At 33.6% G+C, this 15,905-nt stretch overlaps 1 protein-coding gene across 1 annotated transcript; it reads right to left on the reverse strand.

The window, feature by feature from the left end:
• Positions 1-5,548: 5,548 nt before the first annotated feature.
• LOC113731132 ((-)-isopiperitenol/(-)-carveol dehydrogenase, mitochondrial-like) lies at positions 5,549-6,666 on the reverse strand. Its single transcript, XM_027256220.2, has one exon. It carries the CDS (start codon positions 6,610-6,612, stop codon positions 5,827-5,829), a length of 786 nt encoding a protein of 261 aa, XP_027112021.1. The 5' UTR covers positions 6,613-6,666; the 3' UTR covers positions 5,549-5,826.
• Positions 6,667-15,905: the final 9,239 nt, after the last annotated feature.

Below are 15,905 nucleotides of genomic sequence, written 5' to 3' on the forward strand. Positions count from 1 at the left end.
TAATAAAATAAGTAATAGAATTGCTACCTATCATAAATAGTCTGAGATTAATGGTAACATATTGTTTCCATCGAGGAGATAATATCATACTAGCACATTCGAACTCTCAAGTTTTATTACATCGAGTTTGACTTGTTGGAAACTTGGAATATTAGAAATATCATGGGACACATAAATACAGTCTATTGTATCTTCATTTTATCATGACAGTAGTTTTTGCCTGCTAGGCTGCCAATGGCAAAAGGATCAGCATCAAGTAACGAGGATAACACAGAATATGCCAATCTTGAATATGCTTCATTTACTACTTCACTGGGATGGAAATCATCCCGAAAATAATATTGGTTCCTGTTGCTGCAGGGAATTTGTCCAGGAATACACTGTCCACCAGCAACTGTTGCAGACACCTTGCAGCATGGTGCATTGCCAATTGTAATTTCTGAAATAGATTAAGTGTAAGATTGAATTAAAAAGAAAGAACAGAATCGGCAAAAAAAAAAAAAAAAGCCAAAGCAAACAGTGGAATGTAAGACAGCAGGACTGATACAATGACTTCATTTGTTGGAAAAAAAAAGAAAAAAAGAAACATAAACTAAGATCTCCTCAACAAAATTTGTTTGAATGCAGTATTTATTATTTATTAAGGTTGAATCTATTTTGTCAATCAAACAGAATGTTCCAATAAAATGGGAGCTCAACGTACCTGCAGGGGTGGAAAAATTGTTCAAATTGATTGCTCTCACATCTACATAAAGAAATTGTGCATCGTTTAATTCGGTATTCAGTTCATCAGCCAGTGGCTTGAGCTTGTCATTGAATACAGAACTTCATCGTTAATAGAATCCACACAGTTACCATCTGTAGATAACTCAGCAGGTATGCAACCAAGCAAACCAATCCGAAAAAACAGCTATTTTTCTTGCCCCCAATCTGTACAAAGTCTAGCACCAAAAGGGTTTCAAGTTAATTTTCTTTTTCTTTATTTTTTTAAAATTTATATACCTGGTGAACATGAAAATAATGAACGAAAACTGAATTTTGTTAAAGAAAAGTAAACATAATAATAACTAAACCAACCCGTAGTTGCTGAGAATAATGCCTAATTAACAAGCTGGCAAATTCTCTTGGAGTATATAGGTGGCTTGTAGGATAATATTCTGGCAACAAGTAGTTGTTGAAGTAATCATTATTCCCCAATGCAACAGTGTACAAACATTTAGCTACATATTCTTTTGTTGCAGATCTGTTTCCAATCAACCGCACGATGCGCGAAATTACTGTCTCGTGATTGGGCAATTGTTCGTTGAAGGTGAAGAGATCGCCCTATTAGAAAATAAAAAAGCATTATGTAGAGCGGCTTTTGGTTAAGTTACCTCCTTCATGTGAAAATTAACAATAAAACAAAGAGCAAAGCACCTATACTCTTTTTCCCACATTATATTTAGATTTTTGCTTTAAAAGTTGAATTCTTGTGCTTTTATCTTGCACTGACACCTAAGGTGCTGATCACTCAAAAACCATTGCATCTATTTTTTGTCTTGCACTTACACAAGGTTTTCATCAAATTCTCATCCTTTTTCCCTTCTCAATTACTCCTTTTTGTAAATATTTATGCCTCTGAGCTCCCTTACTTTGTATTTTCTAAGAAATTTTGGTCAAGTTGTAGGACTTATCATCTATAATTAGGCAACAAGAATATCTTCGGGTTAGCTTCCTTTTATTGAGCAATTTCAAAGAGCTGAATGTGTTTATCAAACAAGAAATCGGACGCTAATAGAAACTAGAGATCAAGCTATGACAATCTAATAAAACATTAAGCATAAATTGCCATCTATAGCGTGGGTTGAGTCGCAAATTACTTCCTATAGACGATCAACCAGACGAGTGGCTCAGAGTTTCGGTACAGGAGAAGGGTGAAAGACATTTATGCCCTCAAATACATAATACTTTGATAGTTCTATTATTTTCAAGAGTGGTGTTATTATATTCTACTAGTAAAGAACATTGTACTCTCTAGCAAATGGTGATACAATTGTAGATATAAAAAATGGGATAATTTCATAAACCTCCTCTGAGGTTTTTGACACTTTCACTGACCTCTCTTAAGGTTTTAAAAATTATACTAAACTCCCTTGAACTTAAGATTTTGGTAACAAAATCAATCCAATTAAAAAAAAGTATTATTAAAAAAGTATATTGAGGAGTGAGATGATAATTTTCTTTCATGTATACTCTTTTCTAATTGTCCTCAAGTTGTATTAGAAAAGAATAAAATAATTAATAAAAGTCAAGGGATATATGTAAAATTTGAAAAGATATAGCAACTATAACATGAAACAACAATGGTCGTTGCACATAGCTAGTGCAAATTGTAATGGTCATATTTTTTGTCATTTGCAACTACATATAAAAAACACAACTAACTCTATAATGCCATTAAATTATTAGTATAAGCATCTAAATTTGGGTAAAATAAATAATCTTTTTATTATAGTTGACGAGGTGAAAGTAAAAGTATTGGTGCAGAAAACATACAAGTCTTAGTCAATAAATCAGCAACAAAAGGCATGAATAGTTTTATTTTGTCACAAGATTCAACAAAATAAGTCAATCAAAAAATTTTCTATTTCTCTTGCTCATAAGATCTATCTATGTAGATTATATAAGGTTGTTTGTCCTGATTATTTTCAAGTGATATCAATCACAAAAATAGCGCCATCTTAGGATAGCAATTGATGCAATTTTTTTATTGTAATTATGGTTGCTAATTTGAGATGAAATAATCATTATTTTGGTTTAATTAGTTAATCTTATTTATTTAGTCCCCTAATCTTTTTTTTGTCATATATCCATTTGTAATAATGCATAATGTCTTAGGGCAAAGTAGTACTTTCACTTATCTTATTTAAGTAATGGGCCCAAATTTCTAACAAGGGATGTTAATATAATTTTTAAAACCTCAAGAGAGGTCAGTGAAAGTGTCAGAAACCTCAGGGGAGGTTTCTGAAATTACCCCATAAAAATTACATAAATTATTTTTACTAAAAATATTTAGTTGTGATGAATTATACTATTTAATTTTTTTCGAAGAGAATACCAATGTATATTTGAATATCAAAAGGAATTATGAATAATGAGAAAGAAACAAAATTGAATGTCAAATAATTTTTATAAATATTTAATTTCCATTTGTTGTGATAAGGAACTATCACTAAAAATACAATATTTTTTATAGAAAAAAGGTATATACTTAACCGATATATAATATCACTGTTATGCATGCACACATACAGATACATATACACACATACATACATACATACATATGTCGACACGTGGGTCACTGTGCCCTTTTGCCAATCTCAAATTCTCGGTGTGAAACTTACATATGTATGTATGCATGCATGTATGCATGTATGTATGTATAAATGTGTGTATGTATGTATGTGTATATCTATATATGTACATGTGTGTGTTGCATTTTTTGAAAGTAAATTAAATATATACTTTTTTTAGTGAGAAAATATTCATTTTAGTAATAATTCCTATAACATTAAGTAAAAATTATTATTCATGCGTAAAATAATTTATATCATATATCCTATATAAAAAATTATAAGATATAATATTTAAATATATTTAGTGACCCACTGATTCAATCACTCATCCACTGATTGAACCAGTGACCCGTTAATCCTCCTCCTTCGCGAGTCTCTTTTCCGTACCAAGTTTAATAACTATGGTTGCAACCATACTTTCGTCTACTCTGAGTTGCAGGCGCAGTAAATGATTTTGTTTGTTTAATGCTCTGCTCGGATAGGGAGTATCCCACTGAGTGCATGTGGAAGCAAGGATAGACTAGTTTGGCCAAGATCTTTCTCTGGACAGTACACAGTCAAAACTGGTTATGTAATGGCTAAAGAGATGAACAACAGGAAGGAGCAGACTGAGTATGGGGAGGGGAATAACAGCAAAAATGAAGAAAACTCTGGAGCTTGGAAATTTTTATGGAGTCTAAACACCAAAAATAAACTAAAACATTTTATATGGAAATGTTTACGGAGAATACTGCCAGTAAATGAGGTATTGAAGAGGAGAACTGGAAAAGGAGATGATAGATGTGTATGCTGTGGAGAGAAGACAGAAACTCTAGAACATATGTCTTTTTTTGCAGACATGCAAAATTGATTTGGAAAGCTACATCTGTTAGATGGGATGGATTGTTGGACTTCAGACACAATTTTTGGCTTTGGTGGAATGGTCTGATGGATGCCAAAGAGAGAGTTGAGGGGAGGGATCACATAGTTCTTACTATAAATATTCTATGGCAGGTGTGGAAGTCCAGAAATGGTATCCAGTTTAACAGAGATGGAAGGTGTCCTGGGGAGACTGTGAATAAGGCAATGCTGGAATGGTTAGAGTATATGAACGTAGGGAGTGAGGAGGCCTTTGACAGAAAAGCAGGGGAGGACAAAGCTATAAAAGGTGTTAGGTGGTCACTACCACCTAAGGGTTATATAATCATGAATACTGATGCCAGTCTGAACACACAGAAATAGAGAGTGGGGAAAGGAATTGTGGCCAGAAAAGATGATGGAGGCTTGATTGGAGCATGGACAGATAGTGAGGACAAACTTGGGGAACCGGCTGTAGAGGAAGCTTTGGCTATCAGACAGGCGTTGAATATTGCAAAGCAAAAGGGTTGGAGAAATGTCATGATACAATCGGACTGTAAAGGAATAATTGACAAAATTAATGCGAGAAAGGCAGAGGATCCAAAGATTGGAGTCATTCTTTTTGATATTTTAAAGCTTAGACAAGATTTGACGGAATTTTCCTTCTCCTTCTCAAAAGAGAAGGTAACTTTGTAGCTCACCACTTGGCAAAATTTGCCATTAACCTGATGAACGAAATTGAGTGGCTGGAATCTTTTACTGAATGGCTGACTAGTTTAGCCAATGATGATGTAGGAGCAAGTGCTCCAGCTTTGTAATTTTTGTTCATGATTAATGAATTTGTTATCGTTTGAAAAAAAAAAAAAAATGCTCTGTGTCAGGTCATTATTAAACGGAAGGATGTAGCAGGAGGAGGGGCTGGAACTGTTGTCAGAGACAACCGTTCCGGAAGGTTCACGGCCATGATTAGGCCAAAAAAATTTGTGCGGCTCAGATCACTCATTGTAACTCGATTTTCACGCCGTGTGGGACCCACAAAAATGTTGTTCTAGTGTTACTCGCTGTTGTTCTATTATTACACCTTGTACAAATGATATTACACCATGTGCAAATGGTGTCACACCTTTTGGAACCCCGGATCCGATGTAGCACAGCTCTGTCTTCATCTCACTCTCACTGACGTGGCTTCCCAATTTCCACTCCTTCAATCACGTGGAAGAAAAGGATAATAGCGTATCCATACATTTTTTTTTTCTAAACTTAAAATCTGAGCTATCCTACCTTTAAGCGTTTCCAGAAAGCCATCGGTTCAGTAACCGTTCCAGTCCGTTATTGTCTTCAACCATTAAATCATCATCCACAATCTCCTTACATTTTTGAGAAGAAAAGAAATAAAATCTTGCATTATGAAACTCTGGTTACATTGGCTAAAGCGTGAGCTTTAGCTACAATCTTCCTACTAACCTTACTATTCGAACAAAAGAGAGAAAACTACATAAACATAAGATTAATCTCCTTACATTAAAGTGATCCTCATCTCCTAATAATAAGTTATTATTATTGTCTTTCACAAAAGAAGTAATGCACCTACTCACAAAATTAACTCAAAAAATAGAAAAGTACAAACATCTGTTGCGATGATAATCGATAATCAAACCGTACATCCACCGTCAACCACCAGATTATGCCCTGTGATAAATGCAGAATCATCAGAGGCAAGGAATAAAGCAGCGTCAGCAATATGATTAACTTTCAATATAGTTCCTTTTAAGCAAGAAAGAGGCTGATGAAACTTCTCAAATTCCTCAGCATCCATCTGACAAGAGCTGCACGCTAGCGGTGTAGCAACAGCAAATGGTGAAACAGTGTTGACCCTAATCCCATGCGGCCCTAGCTGCTTACTAGCACATCTCATCAGCCCCAAAATAGCATGTTTTGACATGTAATAATCAGTCCAACTCTCTCCGCCCGTGGTGGCTGCTAAACTCGCCGTGCACACTATGCTACCCTTTACTCCCCTTTCCACCATCGCTTTCGCTGCGTGTTTTACACATGCCGCCGTGCCTCGTACGTTGATGGCCATGATTCGATCAAGTCCTGCAAAGTCAAGATCGATCACCAATTGTTTTGACTTGCTAAATACTCCTGCGTTGCTGAACATGATATCTAGTTGGCCATAGGTATGGATAGTTGAATCGACAATTTTCTTGACCTGCTCTTCATCAGCTACATCGCAATGGACATAGCTGCAGGTTTTTGAGCCAATTGATTCGGCCAGGGTTTGGCCCTCTTCATCTTGGATGTCAGCGATCACAACTTTGGCACCATGGTTGGCAAAAAGTCGAGCAGTTGCCTCGCCTATGCCACGGGCACCACCTGTTATGATGGCAACTTTGCCTTCCAACTTTTTGGTGATATTGGGAGGTGGTTGTGCCATCGCTCTTTTGAGATAATTTTTTTTATCTCAAGAAGCCAGTCCTTCTTTCGGAGAAATTTTGTACCATGCGTCGACAACTTCGAGGATTGCTGCTTTATAATACGGGGTAATTGCAGAAACCTCCCCTGAGGTTTCTGACATTGCACTGGCCTCCTCTGTGATTTGAAAAATTGCGCTGACCTCCCCTAAACTTACTAATTCTTTACAAATTCAGTCCAAACGATTAAAATATTATTTTAAGGAGTGAAATTAGATGTTAAATATAATATAAATTAAATAATTTAGAATAAAATACCCATAAACAGCCAATACTTTACTTATCTAATGAATGAAAGCCATAAAGAATTAATACTTTATGGGCCATTTCTTTTTTTAAAAAATATTTAATTTATATTAAATAGATAACTTACCGATTTTCTTTTTGTAAGAATATTACTATAACACTTTTTGAATTTTACTTACAAATATTGATATATTTATCATAAATTAAATGTTTGAAAATAAAATATCCATAACGAGCCGATATTTTAAATAGGTACTACGTATTTGTTCATAAACTACACCCCTTAAAGTTTATTAATTATTAATTAATTTGTAGTACTTTGTCATTCATTGGACATGTAGCATGAAGGGTAAATCTGGTACAAAATTCTAATTTTACTCCCTAAAATAATATTTTAATTATTTGGACTGAATTTGCAAAGGATTAGTAAGTTCAGGGGAGGTTAGTGTAATTTTCAAACCACGGGGAGACCAGTACAAGTGTTAGAAACCTCAGGAGAGATTTCTGCAATTATCCCTTATAATACTCCCACAAACTACCGTAGGTTCCTCCCTCTCCCTAATCATGTGCCCACTGCCCATCCCATGTGCTGGAGTAATTTTTACTCAATAATTGGGACTTGGTGGTTCAAACTTCAAAGCAGCGGAGTTTCAAATCAATCCAGTCGAATTGAATTTTGAATTAATTAAATTAAATTTTAATAAATAAAATAATATTTTTAATAAATAATAAAATATTAAAAAAAATATATATATATAATTTTATTATTAAAATAATATATATATATATATATATTCGAATTCAAGAGCCGAAACTTAATATTTTTGAATTCGAATTCGACTTTAATTTGACCAACTCAAACTCGACTCCAATTCGATATTGATCGAACTCGAATCGAGTTTTGACTCGAACGACTTGCAATGATTTGATTCGTTTGCAACCCTAATCCAAACAGTTTGCCAACTTATTTGAAAGCACGAGTTGGAATCTTGTGTTTTCGAAAAACAAAAAAAAAAGTAATAATATACTTGAAATCTTTGACGTCTTCTAGATGATAATTAATAACACCAAGTCAATAATTGAGATTGAGCATGCTGAGAAATGTATCCATGCTTTATTTTCATACCTTTTAGGTGTCACTCTATTTTTTGAAGGCTGGTAACTCTACTTTCAACTTACATGCATAAATTAATCAGTCACTCAAAAACTAGGTGCATTTTTTCTGATAACTCAGATGCCATAGAAGTCCAAAACTGGTAAGCAATTGACAATTCTGCGTATTGTGAGAGTTTCAAAGGGCAAATACATCAAGTCGAATCTTTATGTGGATGTCGGTCATCTTATGCTTCTTGTGAACACGACAATGGTGGAATTTTGTGCATCTTGCGGAGGAGAGCCATCTACGAGATAATTAAAGGCCTAGTCATCTAAGGGATAATTAAGTTGACAACAAAGGAAAAAAAGAAAGAAAAAAAAGTCCATTTTGGAGGCATCTTTAAGTCATGATTATAACAATACTAGTGGGAAAAGCCCACGCAATGCGCAGGAGTTTAGTGCCTGTAATTAAATATGGTTAATAATTATTATTTGGCATTTTCTAGTATAAGAATTGAAGTATGACAATTTTATTATGTGATATTAAATAAAAAATCATAAGCTACATATTGAGTTAAAAAATATAATATGCAATAAAACATAATTATAAGATACGACCAATCACTTTGCATCTAACCTAGTAGAATAAAAGACCTATTTATATATGCTCATGCACTTTAGGGATATTAAAATTTGTTGTTTAGTTTGAATTTGATCTTGATACGAGGGCAATCCACCACATTATCTTGTCATATAAGTGAGATTTGAACAATTAGCATACTTGAAGAAATCATTGCTAGTGGAATTTCGATTCTTGCAAGTCAAATTCTTGAATTTATATTGATTCCAAGTACATATTATCACGAGGTCTTCACATTGATCAATCAATTAATTATAATTTATTGTATGATTTAGGACATATAGCAAAGTATCTCCTTCTCGATAGGAGTTACAATCACGAAATAATTATACAAAGATATACAATAACTAACATGCTAATTTAGAGGAATAATTATCTCAAAAAAGTACTAAAGAATCTTAATCCACTCAATTCAAGAAAAACAATTAAAAGTAATGAGGTACATACTTTAGATTTGCAACCAAATAGTTTTAAGTAGACAGTTAAATATATTCGCAAATTAGATGAAGTGAAAATTTGTCTAAATGGAATAGTCAATAAAGTAGCAAACGATTTGAAAATTACCCTAATTAATAGTTAAAACAACAAAAGAAATAGATGCAATCTATAAATGGGAGAATTTATGATGATAAACTTATTTTAAACCACAAATAACAATTAACAAATGTGGTCTCTTCCCTATCAAACTTGTCTAACATGGACAATTGAATTAAAATACTAAAAAAATTATTGCACATACAACTTGCAATATTACAGATTTTTTACAACAAAAAAGTAGCTTGGTTAAAGAAAACATACCTATTGAGAAATGTATTGCAAAATGGGGAAGGTGAGTAGCTAATGTAGCAACATCTGAATTCAATATGCTACATGATTGTGGTGGAACAAAACCTATAAGTAAATGAAGTGAATTTGAATAAATGGAGGGTTACTATGCTAACGGCCAAGAAACCAGACTTCTCTACTAATTAACATTAATTGTGTCTTAACATCTATATATCATAACTTTGCAAATAACTGATAAAAAAGGATTTAAGAAATTAAAAGACTTAGATGTTAATACAATTAAATGATTAGAAGGGCTTTTATGTAATTTCACTAAAACACAAACTGAATCCAGTTGTACCCAATGTTCAATCGGATATCAAACACTGTCACATATCAAACTTATCCCTAACTTTAAATGTCTAAAAGGACATCTAAGTAATTACAACAAAACTAAATTAGTTATAATAACTCATATTCAATATTCTAATTGCACTTCAAACACTCTTATATTTCTAAAAGAGCCCCATCCTTGCTCTTGAAATTCAAAGACCAACTCATTCTTATATAGTATAAGGATATCTCCAAGTTTTAAGTTTCAACCTTCAAGTGTGACTTCTTGACATGCATTTCACCTATAGTGTAGAGAACGCATTGATTATCCCGGGATCCACTTAGAAGTCTAATACGTTGTCTCGGCCCCATATGGGCTGACAATCGATTCTGCTTCGGTTGTAACAATGCAAACACACTAGTATTTCGAGAGGCCAAATCTGTTTATCACATTTCATGTGATTTGATATCTATGTTGCCACAGAGTGACACGAAGTGTAAGGTAGTCTAGGGGAAAAGAGTCGTCTTGCTATCGATGCTAAGTTATTATCCTAGGCTAGTTATATTCTACGGTGGAAAACGCTTGAACTAAACAAAGTTCTTTCATTCAATTAATACGTCATCCAACCAATTTAGATGATGAATCCCATGAAATGATTACTAGAACTAGAATGATCATAGAACCGTCGTAGATTCAGAGTGCCAAATAGAACCTTGCTCTTGGCATTCTTCACAATTTTTTCCTTTTCTATTTTTTTTTGTTATATTTGGTAATTATCTACAATTTTTGTGTATTTTTTTTAGGAGAAAGATATATCATGAGATGATTTCACCAAGATAATTCTAGATAGGCATTCTTCTGTCCCTTATTCTCTCTACCCTTTTGTAATCACTTTATTAAATTTAACTGAAGGATCCAGTAGATGATGATGTCTTTTGATAACCAACATTATGTCAAATATGCGTCACACCCAAGCCATGGTGTAATCGGAAAGTCACATAACAAAATCAAACACGCCTAGCTTCAAGGACTTTCAATTTTTGACTAAAGAAATTTTTGTTTCTACAATTACGCTTTTTTTTATCAAATGTTTCCTGTTTGTGATATTTTTTTATTTATCATAACGATGACATTTATATAATCTAATCTATTCTAATTTAGGAAGAAAAGAAAGTCGATGATAGTTGAATCACCATCAATAAAAGTCTCTAAAAACGGTCATATATAGTGAAAAATTAGTGAGAGGTAAGTCCACCCCCAATACTTAATTTTTTGGTGGTGACCACCAGCCAACTCGTTAAATGGTATTATTGTTCATTATTCTGTTCAACTGATTAAATGGTGCCCCGGAAGGACAACTTCTCACTCTTGGCTAGCTAATTTTCTTTTTTCTTTTTCTTTTTTGAAAGATGGCTAGCTACTTTTAAAGTTACTGTGATTTGTGAAAGATTACATGCAACATAAAGTTCCGAAGGAGAAACTATGACATGGAGACGTGTGATTACTGATTATAAGACCATGATCTAACGTTTGGAAGAGGTGAACTTGGAATCTTCTAATGCATGAACTCAAAACCAACGGTCCAGTAAAATATCGTCTCAATCTCCGACCCCAAATTGCTTTAGATTTTATATAGAAAATTTTAAAAAGAAAAAAAATTTAGTATTAACTATTAAGTGCAGGGAAAGATTAAGCTCATTAATTACCGTCACGAACAAGTACAAGCTGGAAAAAATTATAACTAGTTGAAGAAAAAAAAAAGAAAAATTATAACTGGTTGCAAGACTCGAGTAAAGATTCACGAGTCAATGCTCATTCTTTGATTCTTGTCAACATCTATATTTATTCAGTTTTCATTTCTTCTAATATAGAAAAATATATGCAATTTGGATTAATTTATGGAGTGTTCGAATTGAACCACATTTGTTGATTCAATAAAGATCAAGAAAATCCTTCTATGTTTCATATTGCAAATTAGTTAAACCTGTTTCTCTACATATCTATCAAAAGATCATACTATTGTCAATAGGGTTGTAATCAAACTGATCTGCTTGCAGATCAGTTAAAAACTTGACTCGAACTCGGGTTGATCGAGTTCAAGTCGAGATCGAGTGCCTTGAACTCAATAAGTCGAGTAAGTCAAACTCGAATATCCAGAAGCAATACTTGAAAGCGGGTCGACCCTTATCGAACTTTTTAATTTTAATTCTTTAATATATTATTATATAAAATTACCCTTATACTCAAAATAGTGGTTGAATTTACGAAATGTTTCAGGTCATATCAAAATTTTTAAAGGGCAATAATGTTTTTTCGTTAAAAAATTGTCAAGAAAATGAAATTTTCTAACTTGAGCTCAATAAGGTTCGCATTGACTTGAACCCATGCGAATTGAGCTCGAGTTCTGTGAGCAAAGCATCGAGTTCCAACTCGAGTCTAATAATACTACTCGCTCGAGTTCGAGTATCTTTCTTGCATGTCGAGTCAAACTCGTGTATGATAATATTCGAGTTCGACTCAACTCGACTTAATTATATCCCTAGTTTTCAGGATGAAAATTTTGAGAATTTGAGATAATATCGGACACAAGCGAGGAGACTTTGAGGACTGATTTTCTATTGAATTCCTATATAGAGTCTCTTTTTTTGCCTTGGGCTGGGATCTTTTTTGAGAATTGTTTTCTTTTTTGCCTCCATGCTTCAATCCCAACAAAATGTAGGTGTTTTACCACCAACTTTGTCTCCATCACCTCCGCTGTCTCCACCACCACTATTACTTACCTCCATCTCCATCCCTACCACTATTGTCACCTCCATCTCTATCCTTATCACAACCATTGCGCCCATCTCCACCGCTTCCATGTCAAATACTCAAAATCTCCAACACCTTATTCACACCCGTCTCTAACACTGTGAGGAGGACTTGTCTAGCTCCTCCAACTTGTCTATATCTGTGAGACATATATAAATTCTCCTAGGGGTATAATTTTCACGCTAAATGTTTTTTTTTTCATAATGCAGATTTATAAAACAAGCAAATGAAAATTTGCCTAATTACAAGTAACATGACGATAAAAGTTTGGGTAGCAATTGGATGGGTTGGGTTGTTTATTTGTGTATGACAATTGGGCTATGACCCAACTAGGTCAAAATTTTAGTGGGTCGAATTTGGGTTCAGTCAAACCAATAAAACACAAAATCACCAAAACCAGAAATTGATGGGGATAAAGTGCAATATGCGGATAAACCCCAACCGCTCCAATTCACAGCAGTTGACAATCTTACTAATTACGTGATATTCCTAGCCTCGATTTTTTTTTTTTTTTTTTTTTTTTGTGGGCAAGCTCCTAGCCTCAAATTAAAAGCGTAATTTTCTCTTTATTGCGTTTTCCAAATTGGTGTCGTTTTCAAAAAATTAGTACATAATTTTATTCTTTTGCCACTCCTATTCCTTGTCCTTTTTAGAAAGATAATATACACCCTTCAAATTTCTTAATGTGGAGGGTGAAGTTTGAAAAACTCCGTCTAAGTATCACCACTAGACCATTATTGTTAAAATGTTGAGTTGCATGAAAAATGACAAATATTTGGGATGGAGGGATTGATTAATAAAGTAAACATAGGAAATACAAAAACAGAAAGCAAGAAAGAAGTGCAAAGAAAATTCCTAATGGTAGCTTTCTGCACCAATCATATGTGTGTGTATATATATATATTCTTTATTACTCGTCAGATGTTACAAATTTCATTCCATAAAGTATACATTAGTATTTTGGGAGTTCACAAACAGTGTCACATTTTTAATGTTACACTTCTTTACATTACGTATTAGAGTGACACATGTTCCTTTATTTTATATTAACAATGGTCACGAATCATGCAAGAATAGTATGTGGATGATGTCTTCTAACTAATAGTAAGTCAAAAGGCACATCACGCCCCCAATCCATAGTGTAAGAGGGTTGTGACAACAAAAATCAAACACAGCATAGCTTCTAGGACTTTCAATTTTTGACTTAATAATTTTTGTTCCTATAATTACACTCTTTTATTCCCAATGTTTTCTATTTATGGCATTCCCTTTTACCCTGTTCAATTGATTAACATATTTGAATTACCAAATGAATAAGTTTACAGGGTGAAAGGCGATAGAAATTTCCAAAAGTTCAGATTAAAGTGAAGTGGTATTTAAAATTAAAAGCCTCATGAATTAGAGTTCTCGATTCAAATCCTCTTTCTCCATTTTTACTTCTTAAATCTCACCCGTCACTTGGTAATTTTTTTTTAAAGGTTTTATAGGGTAAAAAGGATTTCCAAAAGGCAATAGAAATTTCCAAAAGTTCAGATTAAAGTGAAGTAGTGTGTCCTGAACGATTCACAAATAGGATTTTCATTGCTTAATCCTTTTCCCGCATAACCTGCTTTATAAGCTACCACTTAATCAACCCGCGCTTAATCATTCAAATCCAAAATTCACGCTTCTCAGCTAAACACAGTCCACGCTTTCTCGAAACTATCTTAACCATTCTAAGTCCATTCCGGGCAAGCATGCAGATCTTCGTCAAATCCCAAAGCAGCAGGACCATTGTTCTTGAGGTGGAAATTTCCGATACCATCCAAGTCGTCAAGGCCAAGCTTCAACAGAATGATGGAATCCCTCCTCAGCACCAGAGCCTCGTATTCGCCGGCAAACAACTAGATGAAGATCGCTCACTCGCGGATTACGACATCCAGGAGAACTCCACCTTAATGGCAAGGCCGAGGTACACTGACAAGCGAAAATTCCGTTATATGCAGCCACATGATCCTCACAAAAGCAACCTCCCCGAATCTTTGTCGGAAAACAGTCCACAAAAGTACCCTCTCGTGTTTATCATAGTAATGGTTTAGTTTTTCGGTTAATTGTACTGCTTCTTGATGCTAACTATGACAGGTTTCTTGAAGTTGTTAGATGCTATATATGTTTTTTTTTTAAATGATCAGTTAATTGGAAATCTTTTATCTTGTTTTATTGACTGGAATTTGAATTTTTGCGGTTAGATTTTATGTTCTTTATTGATTAGCCATACAGAATTAATTCATCTTGTATTTATGATCGGAATTTCTTCATATCAATATCCCTAGACATTGCACCTTTTACATGGCTTAATTATATAAATAGTTATTGACAAAAAAAAATTATATAAACTGTTTGGTTAAGTTGTGCACCACTTACTCATTAATAGGGGTTTCAAGTATTAGTTTTTTAGTAGAAAAGTGCAGATAACATGGAAAAATGTATAAGAAAAAGGACACAATAATTGTGATTGTGTGTATCAACATAACAAATTAAGTAATTTATCTGTGCTAACAAGTGCCCATTGGGTACTGATCACCAGAAAAACCCTTATGTAAATCAAGAAAAATTAATCTTAGCTAATTGTAAAACTAAGGTTACTCATTGACAAAGTATAAATTGTTTTTCTTTTTGGTAATTTTGTAAATTGATTTTTTATTTGTTCATGAAATAATGTCTTGTCTATAAGGAAAAAACAAAATATTGGGCTTAACTTAATTTTAATAATAATTAAATAGTTTACATCAAACCGTGATTGTTTACAAAGTGGCCATAAAATCATAGTAATTCATCAGACTTTCAGAGTATTACAACACACTTTGTTGGGGAAAAAAAGGAAAAAAGAATACACATCTGCAAACATACTTTATTGTATCCGCAGTTTATCACGAGAGTCGGTGTTTGCTAGGCTACCAATACCAAAAGGATAAGCATTAAGTAATGAGGATAATGCAGAGTATGCCGATTTTGAAGATGCTTCATACACTATTTCACTGGGATGGAAATCATCCCAGAAATAATATTGGTTTCTGCTGCTGCAGTGAATTTGTCCAGGATTGCATTGTCCAGCACTAACTGTTGTAGACACATTGCAGCATGGTGCCTTATCAATTGAAATTTCTGAGATAGATTTAGTGTAAGAGTGAATTGAAAAAAAGAAAAAAAAAAACACAGTATCAAAGAAAAACGTGGAAGTAGATGTGTAGAAGATGTACAATGACCTTTTTTCTTTTTTTCTTTTCTTTTCGTTTTTGTTTCTACATAAACTGAAATTTCCTGAGTGAACCCTCCAATTGTCTGGTCTATATTATGTATCCAACTAGACATTCAAATGGAAGTGG

The sequence above is a fragment of the Coffea arabica genome, chromosome 2e (assembly GCF_036785885.1).
Source record: "Coffea arabica cultivar ET-39 chromosome 2e, Coffea Arabica ET-39 HiFi, whole genome shotgun sequence".
Lineage (NCBI taxonomy): Eukaryota > Viridiplantae > Streptophyta > Magnoliopsida > Gentianales > Rubiaceae > Coffea > Coffea arabica.